This window comes from Lygodium microphyllum, chromosome 6 (genome assembly GCF_053477565.2).
Source record: "Lygodium microphyllum isolate KBCC chromosome 6, Lygodium_microphyllum_v1.1.10, whole genome shotgun sequence".
NCBI lineage: Eukaryota > Viridiplantae > Streptophyta > Polypodiopsida > Schizaeales > Lygodiaceae > Lygodium > Lygodium microphyllum.
Window position 1 is genome coordinate 2,885,846 of NC_141140.1, and position 22,306 is coordinate 2,908,151.

General features: G+C 41.2%; 1 protein-coding gene across 2 annotated transcripts in view; it reads left to right on the top strand.

The window, feature by feature from the left end:
- The window catches only part of LOC148034237 (regulator of telomere elongation helicase 1 homolog), a 169,398-nt gene that overhangs the window by 97,491 nt on the left and 49,601 nt on the right, over positions 1-22,306 (top strand). Inside the window, exons 19-21 of one of the 2 annotated variants that reach the window (XM_087679207.1) lie at positions 1,942-2,065; positions 3,149-3,235; positions 17,576-17,670. In XM_087679207.1, coding sequence (XP_087535333.1) covers positions 1,942-2,065; positions 3,149-3,235; positions 17,576-17,670 — 306 coding nt within the window. The remainder of the gene's footprint in view (positions 1-1,941; positions 2,066-3,148; positions 3,236-17,575; positions 17,671-22,306) is intronic. The other variant, XM_087679208.1, reaches the window with a different exon arrangement.

Genomic DNA, 22,306 nt, shown 5'->3' on the forward strand with positions numbered 1-22,306 from the left:
GGTGCCATGATATGATTAGCCTTTAGGAGTCAGGACCTAGGTAATGGATTAAAGAAGAAGAAGAAGAAAAAGAAGAAGAAGAAGAAGAAGAGGAAAGAAGAAGAAGAAGAAAGAGAGGAGAAGAAGAAGAGCTTAGAGGAAGAGGAAGAGAAAGAGGGAAGAAGAAGAGCTTAGAGAAAGAGGAAGAGGAAGAGGAAGAGGAAGAGGAAGAGGAAGAAGAAGAGGAGGAAGAGGAGGCGGGAGCTGGAGGTCCGAGGAGGAGGAGGCGGGAGCTGGAGGTCCGAGGAGGAGGAGGCGGGAGCTGGAGGTCCGAGGAGGAGTAGGGGTGGAAATGAGGGAGAAGAGCACCAATGGAGGGCTGGTGTGAACAGCATGGCTCCTAGGCCACATGACCAGCTGTGGCCGAGGTGAGAAGTATGGAGTGAAAGTGAGAGCAGCAGATGCAAAGGAAAAGAGGTGCATGAGGAGGATTGGGCTGCATGCAAGCTGGCAGTGCAAGTTTTTGATGGGATGGGAGGAGAAGGGATGAGGTGGTGGGCTGGTTGGTGTTGGCAAGAATGCTGGGATGTGGGAGTGTCAGTTAGCCATCATGAAACTTCACCTCACTTTGCATAGGGGACATCCTAGTTGATTACTTGTCACTGGTCAGGTGATTGAAACACATTTCATACTTGAAATGTTGCAAACAGTCGTCCAGATGTTTGACCTTAAAAATCAGAAAAAAGTGTGCACAAGAGGTGGATCTATTGAGAGGAATCACGCATTGAAGATAGTTCTGCACCAGTCTACGTAGAAGTTCATTGGTGTAGGATGCGTCTACAACTGTTGGGCTGAAGTGATCTTGGATAACCGTGCAGCTAGCCTTATTGTCAAGGGATTTGCTTAGCAGTGCTTACAACAAGGATGACTATTATTTGATAGGTCATTGCATCAGCTCTTTATGGACTGAAGCAAGGACCTTGGGCTTGGTATTAGAGCACTGTAAAGGATGGGTTTCCATAGGGTGGTTAATCGTGAGAGCCGCTTTTGCCAAGAGGCTGTGTTTCATATTTGCATATAGCATTCAAAGGTCTGTATCACATTGTTTATGTTTGCATTCTCAATAGAGAGCTGGACGTTTTATCTTAAACCCTATCGAGGAAAATGTGACAGATCTCTTCCTGAAGTGCCAAGGCTCTCTAATCCCTAGGATTCTTCATCCTTATGCATTCTAGTTCACTCAGAATTTGGGAAAAATGTTATTTTTATGGTCATGTCCTGCTTGTGTGTTGGAGGTGGTGGGAACATTAGGAGAGCTCTGCAGCCTCTGCCCTGAAGTCAGCTACTTATTCATTTGAATCATCCTTTGTTCTTGGCTGCTTCGTGTTCGACAGCTGACATACCTTTGAGAGGTGAGAAGTGCACTGCTGTGTCCTAGCAGACATTGTACAAGAGCTCTTCTATGCAAGAAGTCCTACACAGGGCCAATCTCTGGCAGAAGAGAATGGTCAATGTACCAGTGCTGTGGTTGTGCAAAAGACATCCTAATGGAGAGTGAAGAGAACCATTGCACTACTGCAATCATACATTGATATCAATCACCTTCTACTGTAGACCTCAAGCTGTTTGGAAGCAGGTAAGGATGTGTTTGTTTAGATAGCTGCTGAAATGTTTACCAAGCCTGAAAAGAGAATGCAGGTACAGAGGCAGTTTTCCATGCAAGTGCTGAAATAACTTTTTTTTACTGAAGTATCAGACTTCTATAATTCTCATTGGAGAAACATACAGAAAACAAATATAGCTAGATGACATCTGAGGACAAATTAACTATTGACTGTTATTTTTGGAAAGCATGTAGAACAGCACGGCGGTTGTTTCAAATGAGTTTGATGATAGCGTATACATTTGTTTTAAGGTCTTCCTTATAAATTTGGGCCGTTGTAATCCTTTTAATTGCTTCAGATGTTTAATTTGGTGCAGTCCTACGCAAAGTTTGGGGATGCTGCATTTACATTGACAAGGTTCTTCCGCAACAAGGCTAGTACAGAATCGTTGTCAAATAGAATGGCTAATCATCTTAATAAAGGTATTAGCTGATGTTCTTGACAAGCCAGCATGTGAATAGAGGGAAATCATTCTAGGTACTGCTCGATAATCAGGTGCCATCAATGAATAAGTATTGAAATAAGATAAAGAAGGCTCAAAAAATATGCTTCTTTTCTTGAAAGCCTAGTATAAAGCTTGGGGTGCTGCATTATATACCTTGTGGACGACAATGAACCAAGTGGTGAATGATTATATTAAGAGGAAAGCTGGATGCATTACACACTACCCCCAGTCCCACGCTTTTACATACCCGGGAGACACACACCACATATACACATCCTGGAAGACACTTTCTAGTTTTCATATATTCCTTAACATCCAGTAGCATGTCCATGCAAAAAGCTTAATATATCTCAACGGAAAGGAGCATTGTTTCAGGAATGACCAACTGGCAGAACCTCACAAATGTACATTGTGGCAGTTTTATTATTTTTAAATTCCGTGAAAATTGGTTCTTCACCATCTTACCAATTAAGCCTCCCTAGATGGCGTGCATGCTCTACTATCTATGTATGTGGGCAATATTCTGTATTCAGGTTTGAGACGTGATGACTTTCCAGGGGACCAGACCCTATTTTACACACATGGGCATCAGATATGTCCAAGTTGCTGGTAAGGAGTATATGATGTCCTTTGCCCAAGCAGAGGCAGTATGGGCTGGGTTTGCATCTTAGTCGAGTATGGAATGCCATCCAGAGGTTCAGGGAAGAAAGTACTCCGGGAGTGAATGCTTTTCAATCTGATCATGTTGTTCTTTCAAGGGGAACAAAGGAATGTCTGAGAGGGCTTTTTTCAAATCTTGAGTGGAGCAACTTGACAAGTTCCCTAAAGTGACAATCTTGCTGGTGGAAGCAGCGTGACTCAAATCTTGTTTAAGTTTTGTATTTAGTTTATATATTGATTGCTTACAAAACTCTTTGAGTTGTAATGGTAGGAAACCATGTTCGCAGGATCACTATTGAAACTTTACTTTAGTTCTATGGTGTTAAGATACTGATTTTTTAGAATTCTTGTTTTGAATTTTTTAACAATCACCTTTTTAAAAGATGGTTTTGTTTTGCAGAAAATATTAAGCAACAATATTCAGACATGTCAATTGATCTATCTTGTGGAGATAAGACCTCGACAACATTTTATTCAAATGTTGAAGGCAAGGCTTTTAAGTTAGCCATAACTTGGCTTCAGGCTGTGTGCTTTCCCTATGTAGTCTTGTTGTACTTTTGTGTTAGCAATGAGTATCGAAATAACAAGCTTATTTGTACATTGTATGTGTGAATATGTATGGCTACACTGATGTAGTAGGCTTAGTAACTAAGCTGACTAGAAGTAAATAGTGTGCCAAATATGCCGAACCTCAATCCATCCTATAAAATGAGACTAATGATAATTTGCTATATTAAGTGCCACCACAACCAGTTTGTGCTACACCTATTCTTGATGAGTAAACTTGTGCGTTAGAGATGTAGCTCACAGGACCTATGGCCTATTGGTCTCAACATCCTGGCTTAGGTACCATTGGAGAATGCAAATGATACTAGAACACCATTGAGCAAATGACCCTTGATGCTTTAGCCTATCTATGCTGGATAGCCCCATGAGAGACATCATGGGATGATTTTCGTCCTTTGCATACCTTTGCAGCTTGTCATATCAACTCCATGCTCATTTGCTGTTGCCACATGGTAGATGTATCAAATTCCTAGTCTATAAAAATTCCCTGGATATAGTTTACATATATTGGACTTGATTAGTTTGTTGGAGGAATGTACAATGGACTTAGCAGAGAGCATACATAGATCAGCCATGTATGCATTCCCACACACCCTGCTCCAATGTAGACCCACATGCTCTATTGCTCCCTCAAATAGCTGGTACGAATATGGATGTAGAGTTACTTGTGCTTGCTTATAGAGGGAAGTGGAGCAAGGCACTTGTCAAGCAAGGATGCTCTTCAAATGCCTTGTACAGAAGTAGTGAGAGTAGTTGGTGAAAGGATGGGATAGCAAGAGTGCATGGAAGATGTTTCATGAGAGACAGGTCAGATGCTTGGCTTGACTTTGGGAGACAACTATATGATTTGCCACGATAGCCACCTATGCAGCGCTCATGAGGTTGTAGGGACATTGGTCTTTCTTCATGTGGAAAATGTTTAGAGATGCAATTTATAGATTACAAAATGGAAGGGCATGGGGTGAGGATGGGCTAGTCGCAGAATATTTCTCATGAGTCACATGCTTGCAACATACTAGGATCTATATTGGCACATATATTCAATAGAGCAGTATGTGGGGGTTTCTCTATGAGCTGGTCAGATAATACTATAGTTCCATTCTTTAAAGAGTGGTGATCCTTTGACTCCTAGCAATCATAGGGCTATCATGATCGGCCATACTTTGGCCAAGATATGTGGATCTATATTGGAGCATGAACTCATTGAGTGGGATGAGATGTGAGGCAAGAGAGCACAAGGATAGGCAAGCTTTAGATGTAGGTATACCACTTTGGAACATATCCTCACATTTAGAGCCAATATCAAGAAGGGTCAAGCTTGATACAAGAGGATTTATTGTTAGTTTGTGGATTTGAGCAAAGCAATTGATATAGTGCCTCGTATACACATCATGCAAGGATTGTAGGATATTGGAGTACCAGAAGGTATAGGATGGGATATTTATGCATCACATGCGACAGTGAAAGGTTGTGTATGGGCACCTTGGGGGCTATGAGAGAGGATTGATAGTACCATAGGAGTGAAATAAGGATGCCCACTTTCACCCACATTGTTTGGTTTATAGATAGATGAAGTGTTTGATTACATTGATTGTGGAGTTGGAGCTAGCCTAGTAGTGGTGCTAATACCGATATTATTGTATGTAGAGGATATTGTTCCCATTTTGGATTCACTGGAGGGATTGTAATGACACCTAGATGCTTTGTATGTCTTTTCTAGAGATGGAGATCTCATAGTAAACCTTGGAAAGACCAAAACCATCATGGCCTTCAACACTTCGAACATGGGTGACTAGATCCATGTACCAATTCAAATTTGGAGGAGACAAAGTGGAGCAAGTGAGGAATATGTCTATTTGGGAGTTATCTTCTTTTATCCGCGATTTCATTAAGAGAGGCATTAGAGGTCTGTTTAGCACAAGGCTATCTAGAAGTAGGGGCACTTGAGAGTCAATATTCTCACATATAAATCCAAGAGTCTTGCACCAAACTATGGTTCTTGGAAACCCTAGTCACACCTATACTACTATATGGAGTAGAGATATGGGCATGTAGCTTGTACCATAGGTGTTGAAGTCTACCCATTGACCAAATTGGAATAGCGAGAGATTATTATGATGGTTGGGATAGCATTGACAGGCCATTGACTATAATGACAGTTCATATGATTAGGAGTAAGCCCTCCACCCCACATCCCATTGTCAAGAGTAGAGATGAGGGGCAAATGATCATAGTCACGGGGGAATTCCCGAGGGTAGTGACTTTTTGGTATAATCTATGGGAACTTCCACACCATCCCACTTTCAGAGCAGAGATGGGGGACCTTGTCCATAGTCATGGGGGCACTCTTTAGGGTAGTGACTTTTTGGTACAAACTATGGGAGCTTCAACACCATAGATACCGAAAATTGAGTTCATCTAAGCAACTAGCAATAGAGGGGGAGAAGAATTGTTGGTTTTCATAGATGACTATTTGGATGAGCTTGGATGTTGAGCTAAAAGATGCATTATCTTTGACATCAGTCTCTCTTGTTGTACCTATCCTTTGCATTGCATGATTGTCATTATCTTTGTAAAAGGGCGCTTGGGCAAGGGAATAATTTTTCTATGACAGACAGTGACCAAGTAGCACTTGCTGCATGCACATTCTCATAATGTAGCATAACTTTATACATCTCATTGTGTAGAGCACCCTTGAGTGGATCCTGAGTTATTTCCACTAGTGGTTCTTTTACCACCTAACCACCGCACCTCTTACCTCTTCATCCTTTTACTTCATCATCAATATCCACGGGTGGTTGGGATAGCTTGTTTGTTTTGTGATGCGTTGGATTTGACCATCCCTTTCTTTTCTTCTCTAGGGCACAATACTTGATAGGTTGCAAACCATATCCCAACCGCCCAAGAAAGGAAGAGCTCAAAGTGGTTCCATTTGCCTTTCCAGGCCTTGGTAGGCTACTAGGAAGTCGATGAGCACCCTTTGTTCGATGCATTGGCTTTGGGTGACCCTTAGGGCTTTTGATGTAAAATAACCATTGCCTTTGTAGTCTTGGTAGGCCACTGGTTGGTTGACGTGCATCCTTTGTTGAATGCCTTAGTTGCTTTGGGGTAGGACAAATTGCAACGATTATGGGCTTTAGCTATTCTTGAAGCTCTTTTTTGGATAGTTGATATGTGCCCTTTGTTCAATGCCTTGGCCGCTTTGGGGTAGGAGGAATTGTAGTGATTATGGGCTTGAGCTATGCTTGAAACTGTTTTTTGGTTTCAGTTTTGGTCTTCAGAGGGGGTGTTGGGCTAAAAATTCTATTATGAATTGATTAACTATTTAAAACACCTCTTAAACATGTAAATTACCTTAAGTTTTATTAGACAGTTTGTGTGGTCCCAGAGAGTATTTGTGTTTCTTAAGACAAACCCTAGCATATCTCCATATTTCATGGTTTGGATATTGACCACCTTCTACCATTTTTTGGTTTCAGTTTTGGTCTTCAGAGGGGGTGTGGAGCTAAAAATTGTATTATGAATTGATTAACTATTTAAAATACCCCTTGAACATGTAAATTATCTAATGTTTCATTAGATAGTTTGTGTGGTCCAAGAGAGTATTTGTGTCCCTTAAGACAAACCCTAGCATATCTTCACATTGTATGGTTTGGATATTGACCACCTTCCACCTTTTGACTATAGCCTTGATTGCCCTACACACTCTCTCAGTCAGTCAGGGTGTGATGAGAGCGGAGATCTTGAGGATTGGGACAATGAGGATATGGACCTACCCATTGTTGTGCTAAAAATGCATTAGCTTTACTTAAACAGTCCCAAAACTTACTTACTTAATGAAGAAACCTAGTCTATTCAAAAGAAATGCGATCCTAGAGAGTTTCTATGTCTCATAAGGACAAACCCACTTGGGAGGCCCCATACTTTCTATAAATATGTATGTTGCCCTGCATTTAGTCCATCATCTCGTTTTGCAGATTTCAGGTGTTTCAGCTTGCTGCCCACACCCCGTTCACGGAGGACATCTCAGGCGAAGCTGTCCATTGCTGTCTACATTAGTTGGCATATGATTTCAAGTCCTCTTCTCGCAGTTTGGAGCTGATCCTAGCCATGCGATTGTTGTTCTTACACAATCTTGCCTGCGTTTTTAGTCTTTCTCTCTCATGCAGGTTGTCCTGCCTACGTTTTTAGTATTTCTCTCTTCTCAATGCTGTTTGCATCAGATCTAGCGTCTCATTGTTGCGTTGACTAGTGCTCGACATCCAAAGGCTGCCTTGTTGCAATACGGGATTCTTTTAGAGTACGACACACTCTCCAGCTACGTTTTTAGTATTTCTCTCTTCTCAATGCTGTTTGCATCAGATCTAGCGTCTCATTGTTGCGTTGACTAGTGCTCGACATCCAAAGGCTGCCTTGTTGCAATACGGGATTCTTTTAGAGTACGACACACTCTCCAGCTCATTACCCTTGCCTTAATCCTTGAGATATAGAAGTTCGAGGTTCATTATTCATTCGTGCATAGTGTGTTTGCTACATGAGCATTGTATATTCAGTAGTTCTATCACTTCAATTATTTTCTGTGTTAATTGTCTCTGAGTTATTCTAACCCTAACTGAGTTCTTTTATCACTCTGTGCTTTGCTGTACGATTTTTATTTGTGTTTCTGTGACAGAGTATTTCTTTACATGGTATCAGAGCTTGATACTCTCTGAGAAACCTAGGACTTTGATCTGAAAGCTCTTTGTAAGAAGCAAGAACAACAGTAGATTCAAATGACTTCGAATATATCAATACCAATTTAATATCGAGAACAATCTATGTCTTGAACCAAGCGAGAGTGGGCAGAACATCTTGCTCCATAAAGTTCTAACATGGTGGAAGACACTTTTGACAACACAGAAGAAAGGCTATACAAGCTTTCCATTGAAGAATATTGTGATCATGGACTTTAGACGAAAGATAATTGAGGAGCTCGATCAAAGGATTGCTCTTAAGGAGAAGCTACTCAATGAAGGTATGCATGAATTTCTGTATTTAGATGTTGCACATAAATCTGATTATATTGTAGGACCGTCGAGACCTTTCTCAAGGATGGGTCCCCCTATTAGAGAAAGAGATCCAGAGTATGTTTCATTTTCATTCTTTTCTGTCCACTCTAGTGCAAGGCACTTTAGATTTATCTTTTGTTCTTTCGTCTTTTATCTCTTCTACTTTGCAATATACTGGTAGAAATCGGAAGAAAGATAGAGTACAATTTGTTGACCATGGAAAATGTTATCTTGAGAACGAATTCTTGTATGTTAATACACGTCGTGGGGATTATAAGAAAAAGTTAGATACCTCTTTTTCTAACCTTCCTTCTTTTTAGTTTATTTCTCAAAATTAGAATGAATTTGGTGTTCCTATTTCTACATTGCATGGTGCATCATCATTATCATCATTTCATTTTCAATCATGAAATGGTAAAAATGAAGAAAATGCATTTGCATCTTTTACACCACAAATTCAAAACCCATTCATCCCACCACATTTTTCTGTAGCTTTTTCACTTTCCTTCACATTTCGCTATCAAATATCTTATGTTGCACATTACATTGCAGCAAAGAGTTATGGAAACATAGACACCACCTTTAGGACCTAATCCTTTCCACCATCAGGTGGTATTCCACCTACTTCTTATACACTTTCAAAATCATTGCAGCTTGGCTATTCCCCCCAGTCTCTCTCGAGTGTGAATGAGTGGGTATCCCACAGCTTGCCTCTATAGCATTAGCTAGTGGACCTCCTGGTCATTATGTTGTGTCCCAGCCAAGCTTTGGACAAGGCTTTTATGTCTCGGTGCCTCGACCTTCATCAACACCTTATGGAAACATTCATGTTCTAGTGCCTCTGTATCAATCGACACTCACTGGACACTCCCAGCCTATTTTTACCCGCCCATCTTTTCTTCTTCATTCTTTCCATCAGACATACCCAGTACCACCATCTTTTCTTCTTCATTCTTTCCATCAGACATACCCAGTACCACCATCTTACCCTCCATCTCCATCTTATTCCACTTTCTCGTGAAATTACTTTTGTTGGGGTGGTGGGTTTGGTCGATGTCACGTCGTGATCGGAAGGAGGCACAATCCATCTTAGCTCTATTTCACGACTTTCTTCCCGCTAAGCCCTATTTCACGGTTGCATGATAGCAAGCAAGAGGCTAGAGAGGTGCTTTAGGCAAGGAGTGCAATAGGCAGTCAATCACTCTTCCTTTGTTTCAAGGGTACACTAATTTTGATTGGGTAGGAGATCTCGACACCCGGTGTTCCCATGGCGGCTATCTCTTTACCTTGGGCACAACTGCCATTTCTTGGTCAAGCCGTAAGCAAGAGACAATGGCGGCTTCCACGGCCAAGGTTGAGTAGTGGGCTCTCTTAGATGGCACCATCAAGGCGATCTATTTGAGGAGTTTATTGGTACACTTCATTTCCCATGTGACTCTCCCAGCATTGTCTGCTGCGACAACCCGAGTGCCATTGCCCTTGCGAGCAATCCGATCATTACACCACGGATGCGGCATGTGGAGTCCATTTCCATTTTTTTAAAGAGCGGGTTGAGTTAGGCACTATCTATCTAGAGTTTGTGTCTACATTTGACAATTTTATAGATATTTTGACCAAAGCAGTCAACTAGCCGGTTCTTCAGTACCTATTATCCAAGAATTGGTTTGGGTACACTCTCCCCTACTTCCTTAGCTGGACGGGGAGAGGGTGTTTTCCTCTTGCTTTTCCTTTCAGATTGAGAGGGGATGGCTTCTTCTCTTGATAGTGACAGTGATGATGCTTACAGTTTTTAGACATTCATTCATTTATTTTTTTGTATTGTATTATGGACATTTGTAACTTTATTCGCACTGTCAGGATGATATGATTATAAAAGGGCGCTTGGGCAAGTGAACAATTTCCCTGCAAGGGCACTGTCCAAGTGGCACCGTTGCATTGTATCATGCGTGGGCATGACACCTTGCATCACTCTTTGGATTATTCCATGCATTGGCATTCTGTTCATGTGAACATGCATCTGTGCGCATTTATCCCTTTTTGGTCTTTTGGAGTGATCGACTCTAGGTCCACCATATTCATGGCATTACCCATGGCAGTCTTCAAGGCAGCTTAGCTTGCTTGCTTGCTTTGCTTGTCTTGCTTGCTTTACATATTTGCTATATCCTCCCCTTAGCCTTATTCTTTTTCACCGACACCGAGTAATGGTAGGGATAGTATGCTTGTTTTGTGAAGGTCTTAGGTTTGACCATCCTTATCATTCTCCAGTCTGGGGCATGAATACTAAATAGGACAAAAATTGATTTGAACACCCACTCAATGTTAAATCAATCATTTTAAAAAAAAGAGCAAAGTCCATAGCTGATTCCATTCAGCTTTGTAGGGCTTAGTAGGTCACTGGGCAGTTGATGTGCACCCTTTGTTCGATGCCTTGTCCTCTCTAGGGTGATCACTTGGGCTCCCTTGGTAAGATAACCATTGCCTCTGTAGTCTTAGTAGGCTGTTGGGCATCTGACGCACACCCTTTGCCCGATGCTCTGGCTGCTTTGGAGTGGGATGCCTTGGGGTAAAAGATCTTTCTCGTGGCACCGTTGTTAGGCTTGAGAGGGGGTGTTGAGCTAAAAATGAATTGGCTTTATTTAAACAGCCCCAAAACTTGCTTAATTAATGAAAAAACCTAGTTTATTTTAAAGAAACGGGATCCTAGAGAGTGCATACAGGTTGCTATCGGATAGGCTCGCCTCTTCTCTTAGAGGCTACAAATGGAGTCAAGTGGGTGGATAGATATTCCAACGGAGGATAGGATTAGCTAGCTTTGTGATCCAGAGCCTAAGCCGAAAGAGCACTATATATGCAGATGTATAGTATACTATGACATATAAGGATAGTACCATTATCTTCTTCGTGATGGTTTTGGACCTTTTGATTGTGTTATAGAGTTTGAGGACCAGAGATGCCTAGGTCTCTTGCTCTTGGAGCTTGAGAGGCATTGCATAGCACTGGTGCGAGACAAGAGTCCAGCTCACCCAGAAGGACCACGCAGAGAGCAGCGACAAAATTTTTTCATAGATCATACCCTTCTAAGACTAGTGGCCTAGCAAAGTTGGAGACACCGTGTTAGACACCTTCCATTCCACACCATGGAGTCACATTGGACATAGCCATTTTACTTCATCGAGCGCAACGACCCCGTTTACTAGGAATATGTTGGAGGAGGCCACACCATAATTGGATTAGAGCCATCATCACGATGCAATGACAGCTCACCACTAGGCATATCAGTCCAATTGTTAGGGATTGTATCATAGTTGACATCATGTGTAGATCTTGAGATCAGCTTCGACCTACAGTACCCACCACAATTTCCAGAAATGTTTTTGCCAAATTAGGACTTGCTTTTCTTCCTATCTTGCTTTTCTTTCTATCGATGGAACAACACTATACATGATTGTTCTCAGCAATGTTTCATAGGCCACTTATTGTATTGTTATCTTCACCTTACTAATGAGATGACATTAGACATGGATGTACTTTGGATTTTGTCTCATAGGTCACATTGGCCTTATGTAGATATTAATATATCTTTCTTTCTTTCTTCTTTCTTTTTCTTGTTCCATCATGGCTTTTGTATCTCACCATTGTTTTTACTTTTGCCCCATAATGTAGTTAGTTGGTTTTCTTTTCCTATGCCTATGCTCCATTTTCTACCTTGGATATTTAGTTTCGTTAGGTTTTGGATGTATCAATACTTGTCCCATAGGGCATTTTGGCCTCTAATAGATGTTAATAAGTCTTTCTTTTAGAGGCTTGACTTGACGTTCCAAATTTTAGGTGCACTGTCCATCCACCCGTCTTTTTAGCTAGTCACACCACCTCTCTCCCACCCTTTACTTCCAATCCACCAGGGCAACAATTTGAAACTAAACCACAGAAATAAGAAAAATTTCCCAGATGCTGTTGACCAATCCCTGCAGAGTACTCATAGCAACAGGGGATGACCCATCTCATCCCCATACTGTCCTAGTCCCATCCCCATGTTAGAGCCCCCTCTCATTGTAATAGGGGATGGCGATTGTTGACCCCATCCCCAAAACCTGTCTCATGTTACTATGAGAGTACTCCAGAGTGTCCAGGAATGTTTGTTGGCATCATGGAGTGACCTTCTCCCTCTTCTTGTGCTGCGCACACTGGTGGACAGGGATCCTTCAATCCATTTAGAAGGGTGAGCATCTGAACACCTCTGGACATCTGCACAAGGCAACTTCATATGGAGCCAAATTATGACCCTATGGGAGTAGATGTAAGTAATTATGTGGATGGCTTGTGATAAATATCCAAGATGCAGGATGCAGTGTTGAAACATGCTAACAAGGATATGTAAGAATTTACAGACTGCAATTGCAACAGACATAATGCAAGCCATTTACAAAGAAATGGCCAAAGAGATGACACAATGTAAAATCGAGACCTACGAGGAGATGCATGGTCACATTTTTTCATGGAAAGCTGAAGCATACTAGGAAATGTGTGCTCAGGTTACATCATGGAATGCAGACATTGAAGGATGTCTACATGGAAGGAATGCAGTCATGGCTGAAATTCAGCAAGAGTTTGATACATTTGCAAATAAATTGGCAAAGCTACACAAGGACATATGGGCATGAAAGATACAACTAGAGAACATGAAGATGGAAGACAGGGAGATAAAAGAAATCCCCCAAGAGCTGAAATCAGAACCAGAGGAGATTAAGATAGAACTCACCAAAGAAGCGAACACTTGAGTGGAGGTGGCTAAATGCACACAAGTGGAAGTGGAGGAGATGTTAAAAAAACACAGAATTGAAGTACATAAGATCAAAAACCACCACTGACAAGCAAAGATCAGTTTGTGAATTTTGCCATTGAGAAGGAGAAAATTACAGGCACCACATGTTTGGGTGGCATAATGGAAGGAGGAAAATAACCCCTTGAAGATGCTCAGTCTCTATGTCCAAAATTGGGAGAGAAGGCAACTTTATGGTTGTGGAGCCTAGCATGTTGGAAAGGATTTCACAAAAGAAAAACCCTTGATCTTGGATTTCAAGGACTTGAAGATGCAGAGAGCTTTTCTCTTAGAGAAAGACTCAAGCAACAGCACATCCATATACAAAGACACATCAGGTCCGGGTACCCATCTACCAAAAGTTAGAGATTACATGTGGGAGTCCACTTGCTGCTCTCAGGTGGTCACGAGGGGATACTACAGGATTTAGAGGAGTGGTGTTCCTTTGTGAGGAGGATTTGCAACATGTTGTGTAGGTCATGAGGAAAGATGGTGAGGCTTCCTTTATGTGGATCTGCATACACATTGATTCTCCATGTGACATGTATGTGGCCATCTGCTATTTCACACTTGAAGACTTCACTAATGCCATCCATGTAGGGGAGTTTGTGAGAGCGTGTAGTGGAAAGGAACAATAATCATAGGGTGAGATAGGAGACTAGAGAAAAACAATGAAATGAAGGAACAAACTAACAGCCACTAGCTTTTGGGGCAGCAGGAAATGCACAGCTAATAGGCTGTCCATTGCGGCCATCCAATAGTACGTGTTTGATTTGCAGCAAGATTTGCGGCGAGGGCTTGAATCTAGGTGTCCTAGCTCACAAACGAATGTGTTTACCACTAGGCCAAGTCGATAAGTGTGAAAAGCAATTGAACAACTAATAAATTATAGTGCACACAGGTCTTGCTTGACCCTTCTCTATTGTGAATTGGGCCTCAAATCGACATGTGATAACTATAGTAGGTCCATGTTAGTTGGTAGGAGCCGATAGTGAGTCGACAGTTTAGGCGGTAGTGTTTGATGAATGTCGGTTGGTGGAACATGTGGCCGTGTGGGCGGCGTGGTAGGTCAGTTGGACTTGGTTGGATGATGTATCCCAAGTGGCAATGAAGAATGGTTGATGTGGCATGAAGTGACCAAGTGGCAGCAACAATGGCTGAAACGGCGGCGATCGACTGTTAATTGCCACTCTTGAAAGTGGATGGAAGTTGGCACGATGGCATTGTGGCTTCGGGTTGATATCATTGTTGGTCTAGGTGTGAAGTAATTGTGTGATTAATTGATAGAGAATGGAAGGGAATGTGAGAATTAATGATGCACATAGACTCAATAAAAAAATGATAGGCAATGTGTTAATGAGTAAGAGAAAGTACAATACTCAAGGTGATCACAATGATTAGTACCATACGTGCATGCCAATGTTGCAAAAAGTGACTTTTAATAGAACAATGTAACCCTAGATAGCTTAACTGTCATAGGAAACCCTAACAAAGACCCTAACCCTAGTGTCACATAGTGTCCAAGACACTAGAGACAACAATTGTATTTAATTGTAGCTTAAATGCTTAGGGAGCCTGGATCATGGATCAAAGGGCATCAACGCATAGCCCATGAGATGACCTATATTGCTCCTTCACAAGGGCCTTTTTTTCTTTTCTTCTTATTGCATTTTTTTGTAGTGTCATGCAAAATGGCCATTTTTTGGTCTAAAAGTTGAAAACTTTGTTTCTTAAGAGTTGCAGTTGCCTATCAAGTTCTGGTTGAGTTGCTTTACTTGTGATCTGACCAAATGTAGTGAGTGAGAGAAGAAACCTCAAGAGGAGTCACTTGACAGAAGTCTTTTGCAAAAAGTTGCACAACATTCCTTTTCTTTGGCAACAAGGAAATCATCAGGTACCACAACCTCCTAGAGACAGCCACAATGCACTACACAGGTTTCCCCTACCTATTTTCGAGTGCAATGGCTTTCTCCGCCACCAATTTTACAATCCACTCTACCAAGAGACAGTGATTGTTGGATACCATCATCTTACACTCAAGGCAATAACATGCATCTAATGCATAAAAAGTCCTTATGAGCAAAAAGAGGATCATCAAGTGCCACAACCTCCTAGAGACGGCTTTCTCCGCCACCAATTTTACAATCCACTCTATCAAGAGACAGTGATTGTTGGATACTGTCATCTCGTCAATCCACTCCTTTGAGAGATAGAGAATGTGCAACTCCTTTCTCTCCTTCGACTCTGCAATCTGCTCCACTATGAGATAGCGACTATTGTCCACCCCTAGCTCCTCAGGAGCTATCCATTTTCTCATCTCAATGCGGGTAATCTTCCCCTTTCCATGTGCCAAATGGTCACCAATTATATGACTTTGGTGTTGGCTAGGTCTTGCCTCCTGTTTACCAAAATAAATCCTCATTGAGGCACTCCAATTGACCACTGAAGGACCAAGAGAAAGCCTGATATTAGCTAGGAGTACTCGGTTTGCTACTATTTCTTTGCTTGATTAAAAAAAAGGCTTCATTAAGATCCAATGTAGCAAGTTATTTATGTTTCTCGAGAGAGAGATTGCATTTGGCCACTGTGTTTTGATAGTGATCCCCACACGAGAGCAAAGCTGCTTCACTGTAGTCCCTATAGAAATTCACTGGATCTTATATATTATCTTGCAGGTTTGGATGGGTAGGTGGACTGACCCAAGCCTAGATGGCCTGTGTAGTCCTTAAAAAGCTGACCAAAGATCTCCATAAGCTATAGTAGGTGCCACACTCGTGAGATAAGTGATGTCCGCATGCAGTTAGAGATCCTTGTCATTCATAGTACACACTCCAGATCCAGAATGTCCTCAAGGGCTGCTGATAGTTGAATGGCTTTGTCCCAATATGTTGAGTTGTCAAAAGATTGCTCATAGCCTTTGCCATGAAGAGAGAAAGAAAAGGACCAAGTGGGCAGCTCTGTTCACTGATCAAGAGCTGATGATTCTATATCAACCGACTCATTGTATGAAGACCTGAGTCTTGACTGTGAGTAATATATTACAGGTTGAGACATTGCTCGAGTCAATGACTGTGAAACCCTCGTCTCTATGGTGCCTACAGGAAAGTGCAATCAATTGCATAGTGAGTTATGTGCTATGTTGTTTGGTAAGTTGTAGTGTGGTGTCAGTGTTGAGCTAAAATATGCATAACTCGCTAATTAGCCTCTTAAACAGCCCCAAAACACACTAAAAATGCTCTTTTAGAGTAAAAACCCTAAAACGGGGAGCAGTTTCAGACAATTTAGTGGAAACCCTAATTTTTGGGGCGCCCTTCCACATCTATAAATAGACAGGCTGCCCCCATTCAGCCCTATTCCGTCTGTGCAGATTTCACACTCTCCAGCGCAAATTTCAGGCATCAGCCTCCTCCCACGTGGCTGTCCAGCCCTCGAGACTGTTGCCACTCTATTCGTGTTTGTTCCTGCTGCTGGCGCCTTCATCCATGTTGACATCAGTTGCTGGCGACATCATCTGCTGCGATCTGATCATCCAGTCATTGCCAACCACATTAGACATTGTTTCAGCCTGCTATTTACAGCAACTGTGCATAGTTTGCAGCCTTTGATCGGTGGTACATTGCTGCGTTTGCTAGTTTCCAGCCTCTAGACTGCTGCGTTTTGGTGACCAGCCTGCTGCCATTCGCTATTCAGCACTCCTACACTCCGACTGGTGGTCACATACTTGGGATCCGTCTCCGGTGGACGTCACACTCCGACATTGCTCTGTCCTCGAGCACACTGTACACTCTTACATTCATTTACAGCATTCATTCACTTCAGAGTTGTGTTCTCTCTCTTCCTTCTTCTGTTTGTGTTTGAGTTTTTGAGTTTGAGTTTTGAGTTTTGAGTTTTTGTGTTTAGGGTTTGAGTTTTGAGTTTTGAGTTTTGCATTTAGGGTTTGAGTTTTGTCCTCTGTGTCTATGTTTGTGTCTGTCTCTTTGTGTTTCTGTCGTGGTCGTACACTTTGTGTGTCCTCAGTGCAAACCCAAGCAGTTTTCTTCACAATCAGCACTATGTACTATTGTACAAGTATATATTGTTTGCTTTCAGATTAATGTTTGTGCCATTTGGAAAACATTCCAGGTTGCCGAAAAAGTGTTGCAATTCAGTCTTTTAGTTATGCGATGTTGTCAGATATCTTTTGACATGAATGGAGTGGTCTATTGATGTAGGATATACTTGAAAGTTAGCAATTTTATATGTTTTCTCCATGAAACTAAAGGCTCCTGGGAAAACCAACACTTGATATGCAAATTAAAACATATTTATTTTCTTTACTGCAATTAACGCCATCAGTATGAGTGTTTTCTATGGATGTACTTTCTATGCTTATTCTTAGACAATAGCAATTCAGATTTTTTTGATGCAGGTCAAAGGTTGCCTCCAACCCACATAGCAGAGAATGCTAGCGGTGTAGCTTTTTTGAGCCAGAAGCTTACAATACCTTCTGTAAGTTAGCTAGTTTGTTGTTGTAGTATTTGGTTTTTCAGTTTGTGGGTACATTGGTATGGGTCTTAGTCTGGTCTAAAAACTTCTTTTTTACTGACTGCTTGCCCTTCTAGATTAGGACTGGTTAAATAGCTGTTTAACAGGGCCTTCCATAGCAGCCAACTTTGGAGCTTGTGGTTTTAATGGGTGATCCAATAGGGGGAGTGACTATTGTAGTTACTGGAGACTCCCCAAAACTCACCATTTAATCAATTCTGTGTCCGTTCGTGAGGGATGATATTGGAAACTCCTTGAAATTTGAAAATTTTGTATTTATCGTTACCATTGCTGTTTCCCTTCTTTGTTCTGTTCCCCTATTGCCTTTGACTATGGCCACCATAGTCCTCTGGCCTTTTTCATAACAGAAGCCATTTTTGTTTTTGGTAAAGAATACAATAGACATAAGGTGAAGGTGTTGATATGGTGGTCAATTCTATTTTGGGATACAGCAATCTCTAGCTCTGGGCACCCCATATTTGTACCCATGTGTGGTATATTGACCCATATAATTATGAGTCTAGGAATCCAATAAGTGGCAACTTATCATTGTATTTGAATGCAGATGGGTGTGTGTGCATGCACATGTGTCTTGACTCCTCTCAAATCAAGACTATTCTTATGGCACTGTTTGGTTGGTGCCTTGCAAAGTATTGAGTGGTAGGATCCACTTGTCTGCGGCAGGGCACCATAGAAAAAAATACATCATGTTCTTTGGGGCTGCCTTACCTCTTTGTCTCTCCTCAACATACCATATTGCACATTGGGATCATTCTTGCTGCCTTGAGATCTTACATGTACTTCTTTGATTGACTGAAATATTGGGCATTGTGGGCGGTTGGTTATCTTGCAATCATGATGGTTTTGGAGACCCATCTATTTATTTTGATTCCCAGTGCTCTTTTAGTATTTTTAGTTATTTGTTGTTCCCTAGCTAGATGCCTTTAGATTATGGTTTCTTTATTCTCCCTGGGAAACATGATAATTCCTTGAACTTCAGATGTATCTATTTTTGTCGCTTAGGCCAATTTGGCCTTTTGTAGATGCTAATACATCTTTCTTTCCTTCTTCTTTCTCAGCCTATTTGACACATTCCATGAGCTCCGCACATGGAGGTGGTTGTTTGATGCATTGGTCTCATCCGGTCATGATGTATGGAGCACTTATTTGGATCCCTGATTTGGTCGACATCCTTATGGATGCAGATTGAGAGAGGAGATACTCATACTCTCATGGATATGGAACAAACATCAGTACCACATGAGATCATCAAGTAGAGTTTGCAGCACCTCCTATGATGATAGAGGCTCTTTTTCAGACCATTGGCTTTGTATAGAAAGTACAAGATATGCACCCAGACAGATGATTGATCCCAAATTTTGACTGTTTGCCTTCTTTTTTCCTACATTTAAACTCTTTGTACATTTTTTACCTTTGTCAATAGTTCATATTGGCATGCTAAGTTTAAAAAGCCCCAACTATCTAAGATTGCACTTTGCACCTGCACATTAATTGATTACTTAAATTATTGTGTGACTTTCAACCATCGAACCCTACCATTGATGGATCTGGCCATGTCCTACACAAGTATTGAATCGATCACTTAAATTATTGTGTGACTTTCAACTATTGAGCCCTACCATTGATGGACTAGGCCATGTCCTACACAAGTTATGCAATGTCCTACTTGCCCATGCCTTATACACCTTACATAATGTCCTACTTGCCCATACAACTAGCAGTTAATAACATGTAATCCAAAACTTTAAGGAAAAAACTTGAGCTTGGAAAAACACATCTTGGTGACAATTTGTGATTGTTATACTCCATCCCCTTATGGAGAGTTCGAGGCCGATGATTTCTACTTTTGCCCAATAGCACTACATGTCAAGTGATAGATAACAAAAATGAAAAAGAAAATAAAAGCAATGTCTATGAATGTCTAGGAGGTACAACAAGAGGAAGAGGAAGTAATATTCTAGTATTAAATGGATGGCATCCAATGATGTCTCTCATTGGGCACTGCAACATCAAAAGTAACGTATGTGAGTCAAAGAAGTGTGTTGACTTGTCCCTATTGTGGGTGATAATGGCTTAAATCTTGCTATGCATCTTGGCTGTGGTCAATCACTTGATGGACAAGGACACTTGTGCTTCATTGGATCCCTAGAGCTCAATCTAGTATCATTCCCCCCATCTCTTGATCCCTCTCATGTCAATGAAACGTGATGAGGCTTGTGAAACTAGCCTTGGGGGTGATAAAACCTGATCAAGAACTTAATTTATGGCAATTAAGAAATGAACATAAATTGAAATGCACACATCACCCTGATAATCTTGGACATTGGACACCCTATTGGCCCCAAAGGTGGCACCCCTTGCAATATTTCTTTAATTTGTATAGCTATTGGATGGAGTACAACCCCTAAGATTTCACAATCTCCTCAGCTGATCCAAAAGCCCCTTGCTATTACAATTGATCGGCAAACAATTCGGGCCAATTGCCCCTTGATCTTCAGCTAGGACTTGTACAAATGGAACCACAAATTGGCCAAAATCTGCCCCAAATCAAACGGGATGGGTTGGCATCTAAAATCTTTGATAATTTCTTGAATTTCAGCTACTGATTTCAGTATACAATGCCTTTGACTAATGGCACGAGTGCCAAGGCGGCTGCTAAACTTTGTAAATTTGGGTTTACAGTAGAAGCTCCTTTGTTGTCTAGCAAATTTGGCTGAGATCTTTTACAAATGGCTGAGATCTGCTGAGAATCGTTGAGCACAAGCTGCAGAAGGTGAGAGAATGCCGAGATGAGAGAGAAATCTTAAATTCTTCCCGAGAAATGCCTCAAAACTGATTGCTGCCCTTTCTAATCTGCATTTAATGCAGTTGCTTGCTGCTTGGAGTCTAAGAATGCAGTTGCCAGCCTCTTGATGCTGTCCCCAGCCCCAAATGGGTGTTTCCTTGCTGTTGTTTGTCTCTAGAAGGCCTCTAGTTGCACTAGAATTAGACCAATAACACCTCCTTCCTCTCTTCCACAGCTTAGATGCACTGAATGACTCTCTTCTAGACCCAAATAGCCTTCTCCCCTAATGCATGGGCATTTTTTCCAAGTGGTAACCTTCTAATCTCATTTTCCACCAATTTCTAGCCAATCAATTAATTTTCAATCCTTTTGACATTACCCAAAATTAATTGTGTCCATCCACAATTTGATTGGCTAGGCCATTTGCAACCCCAAGTGGTCCCCAACATCAATCGACCCTTAGATTGATATAAATAAATAAATTAATGTCTAGTCCTGGCACCCTTGTGTCATCATTGACAGTTAATGGTGGATTAACTATAGTAGGGTCAAAACTGACACCAATTGATACCCAAAACCGATCTGGCATAACTTGACACAACTTTTGTCTTTGACATCCATTGCTTCCTTGGGGTCCTTGGCTTGTTACCATGAAATGATTGCCATGTGCATCATGTGTGTATTACAATCTTGCGCATTTGATTATTAAATTAATTGAATGTTATCAACAAAATTAAAGCATTTCAAAAATTTCATGCGCTTGACAGACCTCCTTGAAATCCTTGCAATTGTCCTTGATTGCACTGCATTGTGCCTAAGCAAAAGTATACATCATTGGATTTCCATAAGGCAGCACGGTAACAACACTGGCCACTGCCGTCTAACCATGTGATATGCTCAACACTTGCTGAAAATTTCCAGCTAGCATAAAAGTCGGAAACAGTCCAAAATTGTTGCTAGAAATCCATTGGATGCATCCCTTCTTGTTTCACAATTGTTTTGACTATATAATCACAGTAAAGCATAAACCTAGCATAAACCATGGCTGAAAGTATCAATGACATTCACTAACCATGTTGTTGTGCACGGAACTAGCTGAAAATCATTGAAAACTGAGCATAATCTGATCATAAATTGATAAGAAAACTGATCACAAACTGCTGCAAATGTGATTTCAAACTAATCATATACGAATGCAAAAGTTGATCAGAAAAACGGATGCAAAACTAATGCCAAAGTGACCATAAACTAATCTTTAACTGATCATGAACAAGGTGAAACTGATCAGAAATTGATCCCCAAACTGATGCAAAAACTCATGTCAAATTGATGCAAATGTATAGCTGTAGAGCCATGGTAACAACCATACCATCTGCATATTCTCAGAGTGACTAGTACATCAAGTAGTGACCCCATGGAAGATATACTATTTTAGCATAGTACCTTGGATACATGTTGAATACATCCAAGATGCGCTATATATGAGAGCTGTTCATAATTGGAGAAGTGGAAGTGTTATATTCTCCTTGAGTAGCAAGCATCGCACTAGACCCTTGCTTTGTTGAACCTGATTGAGCTCGTCGGCTCTAACTGAAAGGCATTTAGGTTATCTTCTCCTTGAGTAGCACACATTGCACTAGATCCTTGCTTTGTTGAACTTGATTGAGCTCGTTAGCTCTAACTAGAAGGCATTTAGGTAAAGTTGCAACAACTGAGGATGGTTTGCCAAGTCATCCTCTTCTAGCCATTTAGCATCCATTGGTAAATAGTTCCGAAACTTCACGAAATATCTCC